At 52.2% G+C, this 24,856-nt stretch overlaps 1 protein-coding gene across 1 annotated transcript in view; it reads right to left on the reverse strand.

The window, feature by feature from the left end:
* Positions 1–24,856, reverse strand: part of LOC118787640 (insulin-like growth factor 1 receptor) — a 100,482-nt gene that overhangs the window by 67,924 nt on the left and 7,702 nt on the right. Inside the window, exon 2 of the mRNA XM_036543173.1 lies at positions 17,592–18,155. Within this exon, the coding sequence (XP_036399066.1) occupies positions 17,592–18,155 (564 nt within the window). The remainder of the gene's footprint in view (positions 1–17,591; positions 18,156–24,856) is intronic.

Below are 24,856 nucleotides of genomic sequence, written 5' to 3' on the forward strand. Positions count from 1 at the left end.
ACTATCATTATCCAGGGAAGCCGTTGTGACATCACTGTTTTTCTTTGACCATAAATAGCCTCCCATTACAATAATACAAAAACACCCACCGCTCACCCCGTAAACTGCTCCTGGATTACACCGGCATTGCTGGCTTAACGGCACCAATTTCTGGAAGTTGCGCACTAAATAAACAGGCATTCAATCCACGCTCATAAGACGTAATTGGCGCAAGAAAATCAGATTAATTTCTGCTGAGTAACGTGGCTTAAAATAAAATAAAGGAAGGGGGGCGGGGTTTGATGAAAGTTGGTGAATGTGGTTATAGATAAACGCGATGTTTTGGGGGTAATCAAAGCGGTAATCTTACCTGTGAGCGTTTCCTGCTCGTCCGAGGAGAATGCCATCCTGCCTGTCCAGCTGAAGCACTCTCACTACCACAACTACGAGCACACAGCGAGTCACCTGACTTTAATTCCAATTTGAATGCACTGACTCTAAAGGGACACCAGCGGTCCAAGAGGGGAAGGATGCCAAGCAATTAAACGGAACTCACTGGTTCAACAGCCGTGGTCTGGAACAGTTTTAATAAGCTGGAAACGATTTAGAAAGTGGTTGACAGTTCTGGATGTGTAAGGATGCCGATAAGAACAAAGGCTTTCATTGTGAGAAAGAGCGTGCTGTTCTTCATGGCTGTAGATGGATCAAATCTGCTGCCCTGAAGTGAGGAGTGGGGACGAGGAGCTCCGGAGAGAGAGGGCCATTTTGTGGCCGTCGTTTGTCTCCCCCCCCCCCCCCCCCACCCCCCAAAAAGGGACTCCTGCGAGAGCCTCCTCAGGAAACGTATGCCTCAGAGAGGCCTGCCGCGGCCTCCCGGGGCTTATCGGAATCAATTTCTGATAGCCCTCATCCCCGCACACTTCAAGGGTATATAATTACATGGGAAAGTTAAATGCAGTATAACCGCTAAAGTTCTCTTTGAGATTCCTGGAATGGGTGTGTCAGTTTACGAAAGATTCTTGTTTTTTTTTTTAAATAGTCGCAGACGCTCGCAGCGCAGTGTCATCCCTGCAATTACAGACCCGCGGCAGCACGGACGCGCCTCTGTTTTCGTCTTTTTTCCGGTTGTTTTGTTTCGTCCGGCGCTCTCCTCTTCCCCCTGTCCGTTCCTTTTATGTCGGCGGCGTGAGCGCGTCTCCATCATTTCTCACACAACCCCGCGAGAGCAAGAGCGTCAGCAGACCCGGCATAAGCCTTCCGAGAAAGATCATTTTAAAACCATAAACAGCTATTAACGTTTGATATTTGAGGGAGGTTTTTTTTTTTCCCCTGCGGATTAAAACTCTCAACTTTTCTAAATGACGCAACGGTGCCTGGTACAAAGAAAAGCTCATTATCCAAAAAAACTGAGCGCATAATCGATGTTACCCCCCCCCACTCCCCACTCCCCACTTTGGGCTTCCTATAAACCTGCCAGAGAGAGCACCGAGCGCAACCTGCCCCCGAGCTTCCAAACCTGCCACCCAAAAAACCAGCCTCCGCCCCCCCTGCTGAATCGTAAATCACAGATCGCGTCTCTGTGCTGCTTTTTTCCACGGCGGCCAGGCCCCTCCCATAACGTGCGCCGGAGGAGAAGAGGCTGAACTTTAAAGGCATGCCTGTGTGCTGTGAGCAGCACTTTCCGACGCCCGCGGGCACGGCAACGCGCCGCTCTGGGGCGTGTCCCGGGCCGGGTCGGGGAGCGTGTTCGCTGATGCACGTACTCACACGCACCGGAGTGCGGCCGGTTTCATGTCTGTGCGCACGCCACCGCCAAATTACAGAGCGCCATTGTGCTGCCACTCACCTCCCGGAAAAAAAAATGAAAAACAAAGGAAAAACATTACTGCGCTACAGGAAAAAATAAAGACGAAAGATATTCATAGGCTGAACGTTAAAAAGGGGACAAGGAGAGTGTGAAGTGTGAGATGGGGCTATTGGGATTTGCTCACGAAACTAGAGGACCTTGTGATAACCCACCGCACAGCAATCAGGAAGAACGAACTCAAAGAAATAAACCCGAACATGTTCTACAGTCCCCGCTGATGTAGAAGATGCAGAATTAATCTGTATTAAGAGCTACGCATCAAGTTTGGATCGACCACGACTTGTACGCTGAATCCTGGCCAAGTTGGCTGAGGTTCTAAAGCACGCCTGGTGGTGTATATGGGCCTTTTCTTTATGCTCATAAAGGCTTAGTAAACATGACGTCCAATCAATCACATGACACAAAGGAAGGGGGAAAAAAAAAAAAAAAAACATTTCCGTACACACTACATCCTTCGCTTATGGCATAAATCCCTTCACGCTTGATTTATGATCACCACACTAGCAGGCTACATTCATATCCACACCAGCGACCAGCTCAATATGAACCGGAAGCACCCTCCCCCACATCATCACCCCCTCCCACCACTCCCCCAGGGGCACGCACGCACGCACGCACACACACAGCGCCATATTATCAGTTCAGGGTCACAGCGAGACCAAGGACCCCCTGGGAGCGGTTGTGAAGGGAACCTTCCGGATAACCCTGACCGCAGCCCTGAGGACTACGGCCCACTTAAGATAACAAACAACGTGGATCCAGTCAGCTGTCCTCTGATACACACCGTCAGTGATGAGAGATCTTCCAGCCTGCCTGCAGCTGACCACCTCTCCAGGTCAGCAGACAGACAGGGAGAGGAGGGGAGAGATAGAGAAAGAAGGGGAGAAGAAAAATGAGTTAAAGAGGAGAAGGATGAGTTAGAGGGAGGACAGGGAGAGCGAGACGGAGAGTGAGAGCGGTGTGGCAATGACCGTGTGAATCTAGGTCATGTGACATCTCTCCAAGTTCCTGCGGAGTCCCCCTCGCGGTGCCTTGGCTCGCTGGGCCCCTGAAACAGCGGCGTGCGCTGTCGGAGGGCGGGGTGCACCTGCACGCCAATCCCGTGAACTTCAGCACCTGCCGCCGCGGCGGGAGGGCGGCCCCCTCACCCCTCACGCTTCCCACGCCGACAGCAGCGTCACGCCTTCAGCTGTCACTCCACCGACGTCACGGCTAAGATGCTCTTCCGTTCGCTTCCACCCCACGCGAGTACCGGAACCCCTGAATTAGGACGAGGCCGGCCAAGGCTCACGTCCCCCAGGCCGGACGGCTCTGCCCACGTCACCCGCTGCCGCTCGGGTGAAACAGCTGCAGCTTTCGCCCCGCGCGCCTGTGTGTGGCGTGAATGTTACAGATGGATTTGGTGCGGAGGCCATGTTAGGCCGCCCGTGCACGGGTCTCACAGCGGCTTCTGGTCCTTTTCACTGCCTCTGACTCTCCGAGGAAGGGAGGCCAGGCGAGCCGTCTCGCTGTACCGCGCCGTTCCGCGCGTGTGACGGCGGGGGCACGCTCTCTCGGCGCCTCCGTCTGCGGCCGTCACCGTAACGAGGGCCCCCGCTCCAGGACGGGGTGTTTGACCGAAGGGCAGGTCGCAGTAACGACCGTTTCGGCGTGGTGCTCCGGCACCCACCGACACAGCGGGATGGCTCCTTTGCACTGGAGCGGACGGGTGCCGGACGATCAGCACAGCATTTTTCACGGTAAGGCAAAACTGGGGTTTTAAAGCTGGTAGCAGGTAGAGCAGGTGACCAAAACAAGGCAAAAACTTGGGGCACCCAAAGATAAAAATCATACATGGCTACAACCCCTTTGTTTTCCAGCTCTGTTACCCACGACACAACCAACACAAGGGGGGAAGAGCTTTGTGGGGCGAATGGCTTCATGCAACGTCTATGACGGCCCTGTAAAGTGTGGTGCAAGGAGCCTGCTCTCTCAGGCCAGATCCCCAAGCCTGCACCGGTCACGGCCTCCTAATGGCTCTGACACAAACAACATCAGCCACTCACTGGAGGAGCGTTTGGGTGGATAAATACGACCCAGATGAGCCGCTGTATGAATGAGCGTGTATGCAGAGTGAGGAAGGGGGTGGGGGTGGGGGAGCATGGCGGAGTTACAATAGCGCAGAGCCCCCGGACAAAGCGGGCTTTGTGCTGCGGCGTGCTCCAGACACGCTCGCTGCTCGGCCGTCCCCTGGCCACGGGACACGCATCTGGAGCCGAGCGTTTACGGGAACCGGCGGGAGCGCGGTGCGCGCCGCCAAGGGGCCTCCGCGCTGACGGAGGTGTGTGCGTGTGTGTGCGCGTGTGCGCACGGTGAGCGGATCTCTCTGACGCGTGTGCGGTGGTGAAAGTGGTGAGGGAGGCAGGTGGATGCATCGGCTCGTTGAGAGCTGTCTGTGGACGCCGCAAACTGGAAATGATAACAGGCTGGGTCTACGGACGCCTACAGAGCGCTTCTGCATTTTATACACCAGAAAATCCACACAGGTGTGAAATTCTGTGAAATATAATGTGTTTTTGGAATGCCAGCTCTCTACACACACATGCAGACATATACACAAACATACAGACACACAGAAACACACACACACACACACACAACCACACACATCCAAGCACACAAACGTGCACACACATGCATGTACACATAGACACAGACAGACAGACACACACACACACACCCACGCACACACAGAATCAGCAGTAACAGGAGCGCTGGCGTCTCGTTCTCAGACACCCCTGTCTGCTGGCACTGCGTAGCGGCTTCTCCTTCATAAAGAAATACAGCGCGGGGCGGGGTGTCCTCCGGTTTGCTTATCCGGCGCGTTGATGCGTGTCATTACCCACACGGAAAAAAGATAACACATTAAGACAAGCCGCACATCAGGCCAAATGGAAGCAGAGGGCTTTCAAAACAAGCTTATTTACAAGTAAGCACATGTCTGGCCCACCTGCGCAGACTGCGCTATAAAAGGACTTCCTCTGCCTCTGAACGAGGGCTGCACACGGCCCCGAAAAACTGGCCGGGCCTGCAGGGCGGAGCGGGGAAGGGTGCTTTCCACAGGAAAGAGGGATCCACGGGTTTCAGACGGCTCACCTGTCCTAAGGTTAATTACGCAAGAAAGGTCCTTTAGATGGAATGCATTCACTACATAAATGCAATGGTATTCTCGGGGGTTTACTTGACAGCAAAGCAGAGCGGATGGGATTGTTTAAACGTGTACGACGGGGAAGAGGGCCACGCGTTAAAGGGGCTTTCATCTGGTGGGAGTGCACACCAGATCCGCTGAGCGCGATTAGTGCATGAATAAAACGGCGGCGGGCTTGCGGCGTGTTCCAGCTCCGGGACAGACCGGGTCCTGTTCATCGGAGGGGCAGAGAAATCAAAGTGCCGTAGGGAGCACACCTGAGCGCAAAGCGGCCCGCCCGGCCTCCAGTGTGTGACCGACACACCAAAAGGAGACGGGGAGCGGGGCGATCAAAGGCCCTCTCTGCGGTCATGAGCGGACATTACTCTCCTCAGACATGACCTGCACGCTGATCGAAGGCTCAGTGATTTATCTCTAAGGTTGGTCAGTTCAGTGGGGGCCACACACACACACACACACACACACACACACACACACACACACACACACACACACACCTCCTCGGAACACCTGTCGTCACGTCGCCCGCGCCTCCGGAGAACCTGGCAGCACATCAAGGTCGTCCGCCCCCGCCAAGTGGGGTTTCCTGAGGTCCCCGACGCGGCGCCCCAAATCCGCTTAGCGGCATCACCCACGCTCCCTTCCCGGGCCCGCAGATCCCTCCCGCAGCGAAAGCAGGGAGGCCGTCTGAGGCGACGGGACAGGATGGGACGGCGCGGAGAAGCCAGACGGGTCACCTGGCTACTACGCTCCGATCGGACGGCAGCCAGAGCAGCTGGGGAGAAAGCACAGCAGGACACGTCCTCGCGCTTTCACTAGCGAGCCGGGGGGGGTGATCTCTGGCAGCGGGCCGGGTCCCGTTTGCTGGCCCTGCCTGCGGAACAGGCCTTACCTCCTCTGGCGGGACAGGGGCTCGGGGTCACCTCCTTAATTAGATAAAGCTCTCCCGGTGTGGCGCGCAGGAGCTTTACCTGGGGTACGTACGGCTCTCTCGGTTCAGGATGTACAGACCGTGAAGTTCATCCTCTCAATTAATGACATCTGAAAGGAGCCTAATGTGGCCGCGTCTACAATGCACCACTAATTTCCAAGGGGGGTGCCAGCGTCTACAGACCTGTGCCTGAGACGCAGCTACAGACCACATGGACACACACACACACACACACACACACACACACACACACACACACACCCTGTTTCTCGGGGGCCCCAGACACTGGGAAACACTCTACGGTGTTTTTTTGGAGGGTGCTGATGGGCGCTCTTCCTGACGGGGTGGCCCGGCGGAGGTTGGCAGCCGAGGAGGGCCGGGCGTGCCAGGAGGGGGAGACCCGTGCCACACTGCACGCACCTGTGCCCATTAGGGAGGGCGCTGACAACCGTAATGTGACCGAGGATTAACTCCTCGCGCGGCCCCCGAATGCACGCGCATACACATACACACGCACGCACACGCAAATGCATGCCCTCACCCCCAAAATGCACTCACACACACAAACATATACAAACACACACCGACAAAGGAGGGTAGAGAGAAGAGACGGATGAGTGCACACCTTTCATTAATTCCTTTTTCCCCCACCCTGTTCTAACATCTGCAGGGTAGAGAGGAGGAGGAGTACGGAACTCCTTTTCGTTCGTCCTGTCTTTCAAGAACAGTTATATCACCTCTGAGGGTCAGAGGGAGTCACAGCGAGGCAGTCAAGGCTACAGACAGCGGGGTACCAGATCACAGGATGAACTATAACCAGCGGTGCCCGCATTCCAGGCTTCATGCGGCATGAGTCAGCTGGAAAATCTAAGTGCAGATTACAGCGCTGCACAGGAGCGCTGCATGTCTGCACGGCACCGCCTGCAGCCTGCGGGTCTGGTCTGGAAAAACGGCGCAAAGACACGCCGGTGTCGGCGCTGCGGCTCGCCTTTCGTCCTGCCGGCAGAGGGTTAAAGGAGGAAGTGGGCGTCAAAGTCGTTTTCAATTAGCTGAGCAACTGCAGAAGATTTCCTTTGGAATTTTACAGCCGCCTTTCATCTCGCCAGCACGTACAAGCTAACAACAAGGCCCTGTGGGTGCATGCAGACGCACGCACGTGCACACACACACGCATGGGAACAAATGCACGCGGGCGTACGCCGGTGCACACACGCGCGTAAATGCACACATCATGCACGCTCACATGCACACAGATATATACGTACGCACACAGGCACACAAGTGTGCAGATATCTGTGCACCGACACACAACTGCACCAACGCATACGCATACGCACACACACGCACGTGCGCACCCGCACACACACACACCCACACACACACACACACACGTGCGCACCCACACACACACACGTGCGCACCCACACGCACGCGCACGCGCACACACATACACACACACACACACACCCGCACGCGCGCCCACACACACACACACACACACACACACACACACCCGCACACGCACACACACATGCGCACCCACACACACACACACACACACACACACACACGTGCGCACCCACACGCACACGCACGCGCACGCATACACACACACACACACACACACACACACACACACAAGCTATCGGGTTTTCTTCAGCTTTCGGGACATGCCGCAGAACCTCATGTTGTTATAACCAATAAAAAAACACTTTTCAGAAGTTCCTTGCCACTTCACTCCAAAAAAGAATGAATGGCCATAAAATGAACTTAAGAAAACATTTGGGGTTTTTTTCCCAGAAAGTAGTTACAATCAGGATCGTAACCTTCATTTAGGCTAACCCAACCGTACCCTTTACCGTCCGTGGAAGAAATAACTTGTTTTTCACCGGGAAACCCTTTTCGCTTTTGGGGAATCCGCTCTCAAAGAGGCGGCAGAAGCAGGCGAAATATAAAATGACCTCACTAGCAAACCAGCACTGACCCAATGTGCTGTTCCGGAATGCTCTCCTCCCAGAGCCCCACAGAAAGCGCGCGATGCTGGGAACTCGAAGAGGCATGCGTTTGACAGGAAAGATCGCTTGCTTGTTCCTCCCCAAAGTGACGGGGACGCAGGCAGACTGTGACTGACACAGCACACAAACACACCAGGATCATTTCAGGCGGCTGCCGTGGCCCTTGGAGGTGTTGGGTCCATCCGCACTGGTCAGCGCCTGTTGCTACAGCCTGTCTGGCCACCTGTGACACTGGTCCGACCATGTTTCTCCCCCAGAAAGGACCCCAAAAGGCTGTATTGCATATTGCAGTGCAGATCCAATATTAACAGCACAGTCTGTAGTCCCACTGCGCATACTACCGCAGTCTGCAGTCCCTCTGCGCATACTACTGCAGTCTGTAGTCCCTCTGCACATACGGTCGTAGTCTGTAGTCCCTTAGCGCATACCATTGCAGTCTGCAGTCCATCTGCGCATACTACTGCAGTCTGCAGTCCCTCTGCGCATGTTACCGCAGTCTGCAGTCCCTCTGCGTATGTTACCGCAGTCTGCAGTCCCTCTGCGCATGTTACCGCAGTCTGCAGCTGCATTCGGTATGCACAGCCCGTTATGTGGGGTTATCTGCTGGAGCTTCCGGAGGAGCGCAGTGCACTGCCCTGCCGCCGCCACGCGGAGCAGCTGGCGTAGGAGCAGAACTTCACGGCTCCTGCTGTTTAGCTGTGACTGAGTGGAATCGGCCGCGGCGCGGAGAGAGAGAGAGAGAGAGAGAGAGAGAAGGGGGGAGCGGGGGGGGGGGAGAGAGGAAGCTGTAGTATTCTGCAGATTTTATGAATGAGCGTGGGGAGTACGGGATGAGTCACCGCTCCCTCCTGTTAGTCAGCGCGAGGCAGGAGGCTCGGCGCTCCACGCACAGACCGGGGGGGCGGGCGGGCGGGGGAGAGGGGGTGGAGGGGGGGCACGCTTTAGGGATCTGGGCTGCGCACGAGCTGTGCCGTGTTAGTGGGCGGGGGCCCGAGACTCGCTCCAAAATGCGTGTGGAGGGATGCTGCACTGCAATCATCTTCTCTCGGCTTCCCAGCAGCTTCTGAGCAAGCCTCTCTCAGCCAGCAGCCAGCAGCCAGCACACCGGATGCAGCGGAACAAGCAGCCTCCGCTGCCAATTAGGTTTAGTTAGAAAGACTCCATGGCGTATTCCTAAACGCCTAAATGCACGTCCACAGCGCTCAGAAGGACAGCAGAAATCCAGCGCTGCCACAGTAACGTGCAGCGATCAGCCGCTGGCATGAGTAACGCCATGCTGCAGTTGCTACAGAGGACTGGGCTGCTGTTCCCCCAAACTCAACCTTATGCTGAGCGGATTCGGCGTCACCCTTCAATTAGGCCGAGTCAAGCCTCCGCCTGGCTCCGGACTCCTCCAGAACACCAGCGTCCCGTCCGCCGCCATCTCGGCACCTGATTCGCAAAATCAAAGCGCGAACATCTGCGAAAATACCCCACTTGCCGAGCCATAAACCACCATCCTCGCTGACAGGACCGAACATGTGAAAGCAGTCAGCGACGTCAGAACCACCGCTTTACCACACTGCGCTCCTCACAAGATAACAGAAGCCCGCACTGTGTTTTAAAAAGAAAAATTCCACTTTGACTTACACTAAAAAAAGTGGAAAATTCCTCCCTCTCCAAAGCCCTTTAAAACCAGTGGAGCAGAAAAAAAAACTATTTGTAACCGACTTTGTTTTTTTCACTGAGGATCGAGTAAAAACACACAGGACATCACTAAGCCCGAAAGAGAGCTTTAGGCCGTTTCAGCAAACTCACAGGGACATCCGTTACTAAAAGCACAGCTCAGGCGACCGGAGGGTGGGCTCAGCTCATCAAAGCTCATTGGCTGGAACATGCCTGCCTTTTACCCAATCAGAGGATGGCCACTTCTACAGTTAAAGGAGGAAATAAGCCAAGCTTCAGGACTGAATGATAAAGTCTCCTGTGTCCCAGAGATCTCTACACTGCTAATAATCAGTAAGGCTGAAAGAGACAGAGATAAAGAAGGGGGGGGCAGAGAGAAGAGAAGGAGAGAGAAGTAGAGAGAAGGACAGAGAGAGGAGGTGAGAGAGAGGGAGGAGGGAACAGAGAGCAGAAAAGAGAGAGAGGGGAGATATGTGAGGATGAGGACAGAGAGGGAGAGGGGGAGGGAGATAGAGAAAGGAACATATATGTGGGAGGGGGTGTTTATCACAGACAGCACAGGGTGATCTCCAGTCATGAAGCACTCTTTTCTCTCCCTCCATCTCCCACCTCACAGCCTAGCGCGGGGGTAAGCGACCCCGACCGCTCTTCAGAGAACAGCAGCTGTATCCAAACACAAAGGAAAAGCATCACCCAACAGATGGGCCCAGTCTGCTTCAGCCTCACTTATTTACAGTCAATAGCAGCGGGAATCAATAGACTGCAGACACGCAGGGCGGTGACGAAGACCAAGGCGCAGCCCATTACCGCTGTCAGAGCTGGCTGGGCCGAGCTGGGTCGCGTCTCTTGTTCTGATCGCACCGGCAGCTTTTAATTTACACTGCGGGTCTGTTTTTCCAGTGAAAGCATCCGCTGCAAGGTGGTCGCGGGAAGCACGCAGGCACCAAACACCACAGAGGCCCTGGAGCTTCACAAGGGGAAGAAGACCACCTCGGCTGAAATGCAGCGGAACAGTCAGCGATGACAAACCGGAAAACAGCAAATGGTTCATTGCTTGTACGCATTTTGTGCCGAGAGTGAAGCTAGATTTGAGTGTAAAGAAACACACGGGGACACAAAAACAGCTTCAAAAGCACGCTGGTGTGTCCCTGCACTCCAGCCTTCTCGTATATGACACGGCGCCTTTGGGGAAGGTGCCAGCGTGCAAACCTCACTTAGGACAGAGTTTGTGAATGACAGTTTCAGTGTGCCCCCCGCCGCCCCCCCCCCAGTCCCATGTAGGGGGTCCTGGACGCGGGGCGGGGCGGAGCGGAGCCGGGCCGACTGCCTTCCTGTTTTCCCTCCCTCACCTGTTCCTTTTTTTAGGAGCCCGAATCTCCCCGGCATGTTGGGACAGAGGCCTGGAATCCTGTTGGTTAAACAAACAGCCACCAGATCAGACCCTGTGCTGCCATCACCGCCACCGCCCCCCCCCCCCCCGCCCCCCTCTTATTTTCGCACACATTCTTTGGGAATGATAGAGCGAGCCCATGGCCGAGCCCTGCCTCTCTCTCTCTTCCCCCCCACCCCCCCCCCTTTGACTAAGCCAGCTGGAATTCCTACCTAATTATATGCCCACTTAAAGGGACAGGCTCCACCCCCCCCCCACCATCCCTCCCTTTCCTTTGCCCCGCCACCCTGACCAAAACTACCCAGAACTCCCCGCTGCCTCTCTCGCCAAACGGCCCCAAAGCACGTACACATATGTGCCATAAATTACCTCTCAGCATCAGCTGCTCGCCTGGGTGAGACATATTCTTTGATGAAGAAAAGATGGGGGGGGGATGCCTGAAATAAACAGCAGAACCTTGGGGCAGCAGTGTAGCACAGTGGTAAGGAGCAGAGCTTGTAACCAAAAGGTTGTCGGCTCGATTCCCCCACTGTGGCACTGCCGCTGTAGGCTTGGGAAAGGTGCTTAACCCACAATTGCCTCAGTAAATATTCAGCTGTATAAATGGATAACATGTAAAAACTGTCACGCGGGTCACTCTGGGTAAGAGTGTCTGCTAAATGATAATAATGTAATGCAATGAAACTTCAGAAAGCAATCTGTTAAAAACATCTGTTGAAATGATAGTGTTTGTTTCCCGCAAAGGGAGGTAAACCCCTGTGGCCTGTCAACAGTTATCCTGTACTATTGCTGGAGAGTGTGAAAACAACCACTGAGATAGACGTAAAGCTGTTCTGAAATAAAGACACCGTAAGTACTTTACGTCAGCCAAGGGAGGGAAAAACAGCTACTACAGCCACTCTGTTAGCCGCAACCTCCAAACAGAGCCTGTTAAAGCCCTCCAGCGCCGCGGCGCTCCCTGGCCTGTGTGCTTTCCCCGTCTGAGCCCTCCAGGCTGTGATATCAAGTCCGTCTTTGGCATTGGGGGAGTAAACAGATTATCGGACGCATAAGTCTTTCACAACGGCAGGACACTGCCAAGGCTCTCGGGAGACTCTCCGCGCTGGAGGGGGTCAGACGGAGGACGGGACTCAGAGGCTCTCAGGAGTCGGGACCGGTCACCGCGACCCTGACTCCCGATGACGGGGCCCGGGCGGGGGCTGGAAAAAGGAGGGAGGCTCTAAACGTTTATGAGGATAAAAGAAAGAGGGAGAAAAACCGTGGTGAAAAGCAAAGTCACCGAGCGGAAAGTCACGGCATAATGAGGGTTTTGTGTGTTTACATTCAGCCAAACAAATACATCAATTTAAAAAAGCAGGGGCTCATCCAGTTACCCAAACTACTACTACCCCCCCCCCCCCCCGGTTTCCGCCTGGATGAAACGCACCACTGTGAAAGGTGCCGCCACTCAAGGATCTCACCATCGCTGAGACACACGTGCTGTCTCAGGTCCCCCACCACACACAGGAGCACACACACCTGCTACTGCACACCTATACAGCCTGGCAGGGCCCAGCCCAGGACCCAGATTCAGAGTCAGCCAAGCTTCAACTGGCCCTGACACCAGACCCCTCTAAAGCCTCCTGAGATCAAATATGTGAGTAACGGAGGCCTGCTTTCCCCTCCTCTGTCACGCTAAGGAACTCCATTTCCCTCTGTGCAAATAATGACTCTCCCGCCACCCTCTGCATTCCCTCACACTTTCAGACACCCCTCAGAAACAGCGAATCATCTGCTGCTTTATGCAGGCATGGGCTCGGCTCATAAATATTAACAATTTTAACATCCTCATTTTTTTTTTGTTAATTAACGAGCAATACTAATCTAACCTGCTGCTCGGCGATCTTGCGGCGTTCGGAAAAACCGAATTCTTCCCGAAAGCTTTCGCCCGGGAAACCCGGCCGGATAACAAGGGCCCGGGAAACCCGGTTCCAGTCCCCGCGGGAAATGGCTCCCAAACGCAAGGCAGGAAGGGGCGAGCGCAGAGAAAAGGCCGCAGCGCGCCTGTAAAGCAGATACAGCAGGGCTCTATCCAGCAGCTGTTGCTGCTTACTGATAATGGCAGGGGAACAGAGGGGCTCGAGCGGCAGCGGAGCCACCTGGAGCGAGCGTGCACCGCCGGCGGGAGCGAGTCCCGGGTCCAGCCTTCCGTGGGGCGACACTCGAATGCGCTCCGTTTTCTGTACTCTCTGTTCTCTCTCTTATTTCCACGGAAAGGTTACCGCTGGTAGACAGCGCCTGGACCCCTATCCCCTCCGGTTAACAGATCTTTCTGAAAACAAGGGCTGCGAAACTCGGTCCTGTACTTGTTGGGGGGGGGGCTTGGGAGAGTACACAAACTCCCATCACCTCTACAGCATACAAGCTGGCTTGGTTCAATCAAGCGAAAAAAGTTTATAATAATAATCTAAATTCAATTTTACATTCTTGCTCAGACCGGAGCGGTTTCCATACTGGCAAGCTGCAGCACTATGCCGTAGAGATAACAGCAGAAGAGTCAAATTTGTCGCCTTACAAACAGGGAAAATGTTACTGGTGCATTCAACCAATAGATCTAATTTTAGAGGCAACATTAAGGAGTTTTTTTTTTTAATTAAAGTAGCACATAGCTGCCTCAGAGCCACACTGTCAGAAGTAAGGAAACTCAAGTTCCATACCTAAAATAGTCTAAAACACCCCACTGAGTGTGTATGCTGCTTGGCAGCTAATATGGAAATCCTGTTCAGTTTAAAGGCAAAAAGAGTAAATATAACTGGTGTGAAATGCCATGAAGACGCAGTGAGGCCCCCGTCGGCTCGGCCGCCCCGCGTTTCTGCCGTCAGAAACGCACGCCCAGCCTTCGGCATGTGACTGCGCTGCAGGGGGCTGTAGAAGTTACCGCTTAGGCAGAAACACAGGGGTCCTTGTGGGCCGAGGTCCCGGCCGACCCACGAGCGGCTGTTTATCAAAGTGCTTTAAAGCCGGAGAGGATGCTTCCCATTTGAAGTGCAGAGAGCAGGCGGGGGTCTCAGCCCGCGGCCGAGCCACCATGGAAGTATTAAATAAATTCATCCTGTGTAACTGTATGCACACGTATATACTTTGGTCTGTATGTACTGTATGTAGACGTGTATTGTATACACACATATGTACACATCTACTATAAATATACATATAAATACACACACACACACACACACATAGATGCAGACGCACAGACAATATGAGTAAGCAATAAAAACTGCTAAGAAGAAGAAAATCAATAAAGAAGTGAAAAACTGGTATGGCAGTTGCTTGATGTACAGGGCTGCAATGGGAGCCAAACATAGCCACACAGGCAAACGTTTGTCATTTGGGTCAGGGATTTCTGGAATACGCTTCTCAAATTATCGTCTGGACTCATCCCGCTCGCGATGCCGTGCTCCGGGAAGCGCTGGTCACCGCGCGGGGCCTGAGGGGGCGCGCCGTGCCACCCCCCCGAAAAACAACAGTGCCGGAAAGGGCACCCCAAATCGCAGCTCACGCCTGGCAGACTGCAGTTCCTGGCCAAGCAATTAGAGGGAGGGAGAGAGAGAGAGAGAGAGAGAGAGAGGGAGCGCATGAGAGAGAGAGAGAGAGAGAGAGAGAGAGAGAGCGCATGAGAGAGAGAGAGAGGGAGAGGGAGGGAGAGAGAGAGAGAGCGCATGAGAGAGAGAGAGAGAGAGGGAGAGGGAGGGAGAGAGAGAGAGAGCGCATGAGAGAGAGAGAGAGAGAGAGAGAGAGAGAGAGAGAGAGAGAGAGAGAGAGAGAGAGAGAGCGAGCGCGGGGGGGAGAGAGAGAGAGGGAGGGAGAGAGAGAGGCAATGAGAAGTACTGGTCCGCTCTGACTGGAAACCACTGAGCGCCCTTGAAGAACATCTGTGTTCAAGAAAAACAAGGCAATTATAGGAGGGGGGGGAGGACTGGTAGAGTATTTGCCCTTCAAAGAGAGCCGGAAAGTCTCCCGCTAAACCAGCCTTTAGACTAAACCCAGCCAACCAGAGTGAACAACACCGTCAGGCAGAGACTCGCCTCCACCCCCCCTCCCCAAACCAGACTATAAAATTATTATTTACCTTTAATCTGCAAGCACTTTAACATCAGAGGACTGACTATCTCCTCTGTTGCATCTTATCTTCAGCGTCAAACCTTCAAGATTCTCGGCAGTGCTTTGGTTTAAAGAAGCAAAACAGTCTGCAGGAGGCAAACAAACACTCCCCATGTCCTTTTTGTTAAACTCCCCCCCAAGAGAGGTTTTGTTAACCCCCCCCCCACACTTGCGCAATTATAACAACCAACAGAAACGAACAAGGGGTTATTATATCAAGTGAGAGTTGCCCTCTTTGCACAATCTCTAACAACAAAAGTATTGACTTATGGTGTTAATTTTTTTAATTCAACAGCTCAGGTATCAATACAAATACGTTGTTGGAAGAGCTCCTGTTGTCCTGCTTAATCTGCGAGTTGCTTGTCCTGCATCGCATGTTGAAAATTATCTGGCTCCGTCTCCTACAGAGACAGCCAGGGACAAACAGTGCAATCTTTCAGACAAAAGCGTTCCCTCAGACCTCCACGCACTCAGCCTGCTTCTCTCACTCTCACTCTCACACTAAAGAGGAATATGATAACCTGTGAAAAGAAGGCACTAGCCAAACTATGATAGGAGATGAGGCACAACACCAGCCATTGTTTTTGGACTCAAACGTGAAATGTGTGGGACAACTGTGCATTCAGAAGGAACAGGAATGACATGAAGGAGCGGTTCTATCACTCCCAGAGGAAGGGCAAGGTTATTACCCTTAGCAACAGGTGTTCAGTCCAAAGGGAACTTCAGCATGGAAGAAGGGGATGATGGGAGATGGGAGCTGTACTGCTTATCATAATGGCTGTCAGATAAAATGGATGGAGGGTCTGTTCAATGTGGAAACCCGCCCCCTCTCTTTGGGGAGAACGTGCAGTCTGGAGGTCACTTCAGCGGTGGCCCGAGATTGGCTGCTAATCGCTATATGGAACATGCAGGAAACTAAAACAAAAGCCTCTTAAAACAAACCATTTACATCCTCTTTTAATTAATGCTGGATCCGAAGAAAAATAATGACATACAAACAGCTCCCAGCACTAGCAACAGAAAATGTAACTAAGGAAGCCACTGGTTCTTTCCTCTGTTTGTGTTTGACATTTGGGTGGGGGGAGTGGAGCGGTGAAAGCTGCCGGTTGACCGTGGGCCTCGGACGCAGGTCTTCAAAGGGGGAGTTCAGCTCGTTCCCACGGAGAGCATTTTCCCACCATTCTAATATCTCGGGCGGAAAAGGGACCCGGCGAGCGGAGTCAGGTTTTCTGGCGGGTCCGCGCTATCGGCCGACCCGGGGCCGAGCCCGGCACGGCACGCAGGCGCCGACCGCTCCTCTGTCCCACAGCGTGGGACGGGGGGCTTTTCACCGACCCCGTCCCCGCTCTGCCGCTGCGCTCAACTACGCTCAACTGCGCAGAGGCTGCTGCTTGACCGCTAGCGTCACTGCACTGAAATGACCTTCACTGTCTCGCTGACAACCGCCAATACACCCCCACCACCACATACATACACACCCCAGGGTGCAAAGCAAAACCCTGAGGGGGTGAAATTAACAGAAAAATACCAAACGCAGCGGGCACCAACATAAGCACATCATTTCAATACAATACTTCTGTCTACAAAAATGGAACTTCAGATCAAATACTTGTAAGTATCTGAATTATGTTTTTGTATTACTTATACTTCCCGTTTCTTTAATAATTCATCCTGCTACTCATTTAGATCAGGACAAACAATGGCTCTAGCACTAATATTATTTGCTATCAGAAAAAGACAGGATCTACATTCCCCACTGTTGTCACAGCTAGGCTAATAACTCAACGTAACTTACAACGTAACTCAACGTAACTCACAAGATAAGGGAAATACCGTATTTAACTGTCAAAGACTTTGTGAAGAGAATCTTTGTTACTCACAGAGGGGCACCACTTTAAACCAACAGCAATCCATGTAACTCTTGTTATCAACAGCGTGATCCACAGGCCTCAGTTATTAACAGAAAATTAAACTTTTCTTGCTGCATGATAAGACAGCGTGCGAACGATCACGCGCTCAAATGCGGCGCGGATTAAAGGCGTCCGTTCTCCCGACGAGACGCGCACGATTTCCGAACGTTCGCCCGAGCCAAAACCCACCCACCTAGATCAAAGCCACCTCCGCTAGCATCCGAATTACAAGCGGGGAAGGCAAACGCGGGCGAGCGCCTAAATTATTGGAGCAATAATCTTCTTAACCTTCAGAAAAACAAACAGAAAACAAATCTCGTCTTCTGCAGGGGACATCAGCAGGAACAAAACAAAAGCGCTCTCTCGGCACTACCAGGCCGGCTTACTAGCTCGACTAAAACCTCACAGCGGCCTACTTCTCCGGCCTCAGTCTCACTGGCCCGGCTCATCGGATCGACGGCCCGCGCGGCCCCGCTCTCCGAGGAAAGCAACAATAGGCCTTACCTTTCTGGCAGTGGTTGGAGGTCCAGCAGCGGTAGCTGTAGTTGTCGTTGAAGCTGGTCTTGATGCACTGGGGGTTGTCCTCCATGATCCCCGGGCAGACGTCGCCGCACTCCTTCGACTGCTTGTTGCCGGCGATGAAGTTGTTGAACTCGGCGTCCATGATGAGCGACCAGTCGACCGAGTCCAGGTAGCAGAGCTCGGGGTTCTTCTCGATCCGGATGGCACCGCGCGTGATGTTGCGCAGGTTGGCCAGGCCGATGTCCTTCAGGCTGGTCATCTCGAAGATCACCAGCGCGTAGTTGTAGAAGAGGTTGCGGCCGCGGATGACGGACAGGTTGGGGAAGAGCGTGCTGAGGCTGTCCAGGCCGGACACGCGGAACAGCAGCAGGTAGTCGGTGATCATGGTCAGCTTGGGGAAGCTGAGGGTGCGGAAGCTTTCCTGGTTGGCGCTGTTGGTCTTGTCGCCGATGAGCAGGATCTGCAGGTAGCCCTCCACCACCGTGCAGTTCTCCAGGCGGTTGAACTCGCGGATGTCATTCCTGATGTCGATGCTTGGACCACAGACTGGAGGGAGGAGAAAAGACGAAATCTGAGCCCCGCAGTGCAACCGAACCCATAATTACAGGATGAAGCCTCTGAAAACAATCTAAATGTAGTATGTCACAGCACACGAGCGCCTTACATATACCTGTCTCAAGGCCTGTTTCACGAAGAGCACTGCTATCGCACAAGGTACACAGGTAAACACCACGCGCGCCAAGGTGCTGCCCAGCCGTTTCTCAGGGCTGGAAATGTCCGGGCAGCATCTGTAAGTGTTATCTTGTGCATGCTGCATTTTGTGTTGCATTTCCACAAAGGCTCAGTGTTACTTTCGTTTTCGCTCTCATTCTGCGCATATTTCTGGTCTCTCTCTCTGCGCGGCGGCGTTCCCGGCGGCGGCCGACGCCGCGGACAGCGGGCCGCAGGAGTCATCTGAGGAGACGGCGATCGGCCTCGCTTTAGAACGGCAGGCTCTGAATTCACATTCACAAACAGGCGTAAACACACACACACACACACACTCTCATACATTTCAGCAAAGTCTGGGCTCCGAGTCCAAGTGTGGCACTCCCTCACCCAGTATAACCTCGCGTAAAAAGGACTATCCATCACAAACCTCCGCACAGAAAACAACTAACCGAACCGCGGCCCTGGCTGCCGGGAGCCGGAGCGCGTGCGCATCTCCGCTCGCAGGGGCATACTTTATTCATTTCTGCTTTTCATCTCTCCTTTTAATTACGCTCCGTCGGTAACGACGCGGCCGGAACGTGAATGATACTGACGGATGGCTTTCATTACGTACGCGCGGCGCTGATAGCGAGCAGAATCAAATTTTGCCATTTCGGCCTTCACCGTTTGAGCGCCCCCCTCCCCCGAGCAGGTCAACAGCAGAACGTGGCCTGCTCCTCCCCACTTCATAACAGAGTCGGTTACAGTTAATGCTTCCCGCGCCAAACGCACAGCAAATTACCCTTTATTATTGTGCATTATTAGCAAATTATTGTTTACAGGAGGGTTAGATGAGGCATCGTATTGTTCTTGTAAACATTTCCACAAGGTATTAGACGGAATCAAAAACTCAAATCCATCTGGCACCCTTTGCGTGGTTTGCTGCGCCTTCCTGCACGGAGTTGGGGGAAGGAAGGAAAAAAAAATTTAACCTTCACTTTGTGTCAGTGGCGCAGGCAGGTTATTTAAGTGCGTCCGCTAAGAGCCGCGCCAATGTGTGCATTCGGCTGACAGTCACCGACTTTCACTGGAGTCTCCTGGGAGATGAGAGATGAGTCAAAGCCTCGTTTCGCTTTTCCCGGATGGTGGCTGATTCGCACCTGAGCACGGGGCAATTCCAGAAAGCCCTGACGGCTACGCAAGGAATGTCACAGCGAGAGGGCAGGCGGACACGCTCTTTACCGCAAGGATGAGGCAGCAAAGCCCGACGGGCGTTCAGTTTGCAAAGAATATTAGCCACCGCTAACCCCACAGAAAGAAATAGTGACATCATACTCGGCATTACGGGACTGGGTGCTACCACAATTGTTGACACTGACTGTTCAAAACTTAAAGGCATAGTAAGCCAAGCAACAAAGCAAAAATACAGAATGAAAGGCCAAAAAAAATCAATTCAGGGCTAATAACCTCAGCAGAATTCCACCCTGCAGTTATGAAAGGAAAGCGTACTATGCACACATACCAATATGAAACAACAACTAGAAAAAAATGCACAGGATACATGGGGCCACAAATGAAAAGCCGAAAGATTTTGAAAGGTTAAAAATGTGTCTTGGGAGGCAAACCTTCCAGAGAAGAAATGTCCTGGCATTTGAGCGCCTTTCCCTAAACCTTTTAAGTTCTTACAGGAGCTTAGGTTACACTGGCCACCAGAACAGGCGTTACAAAACCACCACTGTGAGACGATGGACGCATTAAACTGGCCTTTAAAATCCCCATCCAACGGCCAAGTCTGAATTCCTGACCTGGCGACAGGACTTTCACAGAGCCTACAATGGGCTGAAGCTAAGGGTCGATTTCCGCACCACCAAAGAATTCTACAGTATCACACAAACAACAGCACTCCATACCGGCAGTTTATTAATGATGGGGGGGGGGGAACTGCAGTTAAGAGTATGAAGGAAATTCATCTTGACAAAACAAAAGCAATCCCCAAGCTCAAACTAGTGCTTGTCAAGATTCTGCCAGAACCAAGCATATCACCCGTCGAAAAGAAAGAAAAAAAAAAAAAAAAAAAATCAATCGCCTGTGTTTGCGTCAGTCAGCTTGAAGCGGTTTCCCCAAACGCAGAAAGGAAACGATTACTTCTCCGCACAATGCTAGTTACTTTTCCCTTTCGTCACCGGCGCCCCGCGGCTAAGCGTGGACGGCTTCGCGCCACCCGTCTCTCTCGTCTCGCTGTGGACTTCCTCCACTTCGGGGAGCCAGCGGCAGTCAGAGCGGGCAGAGCGGCACAAAGACTAATTTGTTTGTTAGTAAAGAGGAATTCTAGTCCCGACTTCCTGTTGACAGATACCATTAATAAAATTTGGGGAGGGGCGGCGAGGGGAAACAGGGTAGCCTCTGGCGTCAGCTTCCCTCAATCACGCCTGGTGACAATCGTGCACTTAACCAAGAGAAGTGTGCACTGACTTCAGGATGCAGTGCTGCTTCTGACTTGTCTCTTATGTAATGAAAAGCACCTACAGCATGCTGATTGGGCAGGTGAAACAGCAGCTGTTTTTAATTGGCCAGCCTTTGTACATACATTATACCAATTCGGTGCAGGGAAGTGTTTTCCGGCCTCTCGCTGTTTGACAAAACCTCTCAGAATCTTGCAGTGCATGGAGCTAGTGAGGTAGCAATTAGAAACTGCAGAGTGGCAGTAACATCTGTTCAATAAAGGGAACTTCCCCATATGTGATGCTGGGTGCTGTGTTGAAAAAAGAATCCAATAAAGCCAGTCTGAAATCATGTGATCAGATCGTGTTTGATGTGCATAAATATCTTGTTTCTCTGTTGGTTTTCATTGAGCAGAAAAAAAGAATTTTGGGGGGGGGGGGCTACAGTGATTTTTCCCGTCATATCCATGTCATTCTAATACTGCGCACTGCTGTTACAAAGCCTGTAAGAGCAGGCTTTCCCTTTCTTTCTTTCTTATGGAGTAAGCAGTGTAGCAAGTGGTATTGCTGGGCCGTGACTGCAGTGTAAGGACTCGCAGTGAACCTATGCATCCACACCACCCTCCTCAGCTGCAACCAGCCAACGGCCGTCACAACCCGAACCCGAGCTGGAGACATCCTTCACACACGTCTGCAAAATGACCAGCTGGGTTCCCCTCCCTGCAGCCACTGCTACGCTTCCATACACACACACACACACACGCGCACACAAAGGAGAAACATCCTAGGCTGCCCCCCCCCCCAACAGCCTGGACTGCACTGCATTCTTGGAGGCATTTCAGCAGGTCTGTGTTTTAGCATACTTGGCAAGTGCCATGTATCTGCACTAAAGATACATGCAAAATAGGTCTTATTCAGAAGGCAAGACAATACAGGTTTCTCCCTTACAGCAAGACCGAAACAGAGCCACAAATGTATTTATTTTTTTACCATGCACATGTAAAACCTGTACTGTAAACACTATCAGTAAAAAGAAAACAGTATTTTTTTTGGCATCCAACTATGAGAAGCTCAATGAAAATACTAATTCATAAAAATATTACTCTACATCATTTGAGGGCTCTAAAAATTCATTGTGAAGTAAAAAAAAGGAAAAAAAAAACATATTCAAATGTTACCAGTTGTAACATGTTCGTCGGGTTTGCATTCCATCGGCACAATTCCATTACAGCACACGGCCAGGATTTGCATAGCCCCAAGGCAAGAAGGAAGTCCTTCAAACATCCTTCCTCTGCAATCTGTGTTAACCTTTCGTGCATTCTCCCAGTGAAAGGAAGATCACCCCACTCCCTTTCCCACCAAACACGCTGCCCCCCTCTACACTACAGCTACTCCGACACGGAACAAATTGCGCCTGCTTCAATGCCCTTCTCGTCCCGGCAGAAATAAGATGAGTGATTATCATCATCATCATCATCATCATCATCATCATCTAGGCACCTCCACCACCTGCTAAACTCGCTGTTTTTCTTGCTTCAGTGAAAACGCGGAGTTCACCTCACAGCTCACATGAGCACATTATGCATGACTTAAACCAAACGTGAAGATAACTCAATCGGTGAGCAGCATTTTGCATTTGCAATCTGAATAAAATGGCGGGGAGAGGCTGCCACTCAGACCTACACATTGTGGGTGCTTGTGTCCAGCTTCTGGAGTGGGTGAGGGAGGATGCTCTCTGAAGGACGTCATGTGATGTCCCATTCCATACCCCCTACCAGTCCCATTAGCTGCGGCGTGCATCTTAAGAGACTGTAAACAAAACAGCACCTTCCCTCAGAAATAAAGCAGCAGGGTGTTCTGCCCCCTACCTGCAGGATGTGCTTACTGCATAGCACAAACAACTGTTTCAGCCAACACTGAGGGCCCACTGAGGGCATAATACTGGCTTGCACCTGCCCCCGAAATACTCTGCATTCTGCTTCAGCCCTCTCACATGTAATCAACTCGGCAGTGACAGGAGAGCTTTACAAATTTCAGCTCTGTATGAATGAATGAACAATTGAATGAATGAATTCCCCTACCAGCAGAGACCACTGAAGGGCGTGCTGGAATTCCCTGCGAAACCAGAGGCCTCCCGCTCATGCAAAAGGGAGACAGACTGCAGCCCCGTCTCCAGCTTGCTGTGCGATTTTCACGCTGCTAAGTAAACAGAGATATCTCCAGCGCAGTAATGGGATCCAACAACTCGTGTTTACAATTGATAACCTTGCCCTGGCCTACCACAGGAAGCCACCCACCCAACACACACACACACACACACACACACAGGAAAGAATCAGCCGCTCCTGCCCTTTCTCGCTGGGGAACTGCAGCACTGCAGCACTGTCTCAGACCTGCTGAGCTGCACTGTTCCAGATCCACTCGTAAAAAATACATAAGCAACACAAACAGCAGGTACTCAGCCGATCGATGAGTTTAACGGCCTCGCTTCAGAAATTGGGCAGAATTCGAACCGCTAAAATAAATAAATAAAATGCTCCAACCAGCTCTTCACTGAAATGTTCTGGACAAAAAAATAAATAAATAAATAAAGTGACTGCGCTCCCATTTTCACTCAGCATTGGGACTAAATACACAATGCTAAGCACAATTACAAATCTGAGACCAGCACAGGAAAGGGTACTTCAATCGCCACAGGCCAAAGAATTGATAAAAAAAAAAAAAAATTTAAAACAATCTAACGGAAATAAGCCTTTGTCTTTAGGTCAGTATCTGGGTCAACCAGACCGCCGTTTATCCCAGTTAATGGGAAACATTTAAGTCTATTGTGTGGAGCCACTCCAGAGCATTCTCGGAAAGAAATTATTGTGCCTCTTCCGGCTTAGCGCCGATAGCGGTCCTGAGGAGAGAAGCCCTTTCCTGGTCTTACGGTTTCACGTTGTTAAACCGTAGCTAGCTTTCCTTTCGGTTTTTTTACTCAACGTGCGGATGTCGGTTTTCCCCTTCCCTTAGGTTTGGCCAGGCCCCAAGATACCTCCCTCCCGGAGTCCTGTCTGAGGCAGGTGGTGGGGCAAGCCGTTCGCTGGGGACTCGGTGCTGAGGCAGGAGGCTGCCTCCCGTCCCATCCCCACGGGGCGTCTTCCCCCGGTCGCAAAGGGCATAACCCGCTGGAAGTAATGCGAACACTGGGCCGACGCTACAATCGCTCAGTGCGTTCACTCTCGGATGACAGACCCAAAGCCGGTAACCCAACCCCTGATCCGCTGCATCCATCCCCCCTAATCCGCCTGTCTGATGGGCAGGGCTCCCCTCCTGGGGGGGACGGACGCACGCACGCACTCACGCACTCACATGTTCCCAGGGTTCACTCCCCGTTTCAGCCAAAGCCACTCCAGTGTTCCCCTCACAGGCCTTCTTAGAAGTCCATCCCAGGCCTGTCCCCGCCAGAACTAACCCTCCCGGGCTAAATCTCCATTTTGAAAGGTGGCTTACTGAAGGAACTGTCTTGGTGACTACCCTGGCCTCCTGTGCACCTACACATGATTCAGAAATCCTCACGGTGCTGTTTGAACGCAGTGTGCCCTCCTGAATTTTCTTTAGCCACTGAGGTTTGACGAGACTACGTGTATATTAGTTTCAGAAACATTTTTATATGTATAAAGTATATGAAAAAACGTGGATTCAGACAAAGACAGGCTGTAGTAAAGCGCTGATGTGGTTAATGCGTACAGCAATCTTGTTTTTTTCCCCACAATCTACTTTCCCTTTTGACTGTTAATGACCAATTTTGTCCCTTGGAAACAAATTTCTTTGTAATAAGTCAATGAGCTATGATATTGCTCGCCAGCGCCCAGTTGTTTTCACAAGGAACAACCCCATTATCTTTTCTAATGGACAATTTAGTGCGTAATAATATTTTCTACCACGTTTTCCACTATTACCATCCTCATAAAAACAGGCTTGTGCACTTGCTCCCAGTTTTAACAGAGGGGGTTAATTCCGTCGCTACCGTTAAAACGGACTGGGAGCGACATTCACGTGACGTGTGGATGGTACCAATCCGTGCCATGAAAGGAGATCTCCTTCATTTGATCTGTTGTTTGCTATCAAACTCCG

This window comes from Megalops cyprinoides, chromosome 13 (assembly GCF_013368585.1).
Source record: "Megalops cyprinoides isolate fMegCyp1 chromosome 13, fMegCyp1.pri, whole genome shotgun sequence".
Lineage (NCBI taxonomy): Eukaryota > Metazoa > Chordata > Actinopteri > Elopiformes > Megalopidae > Megalops > Megalops cyprinoides.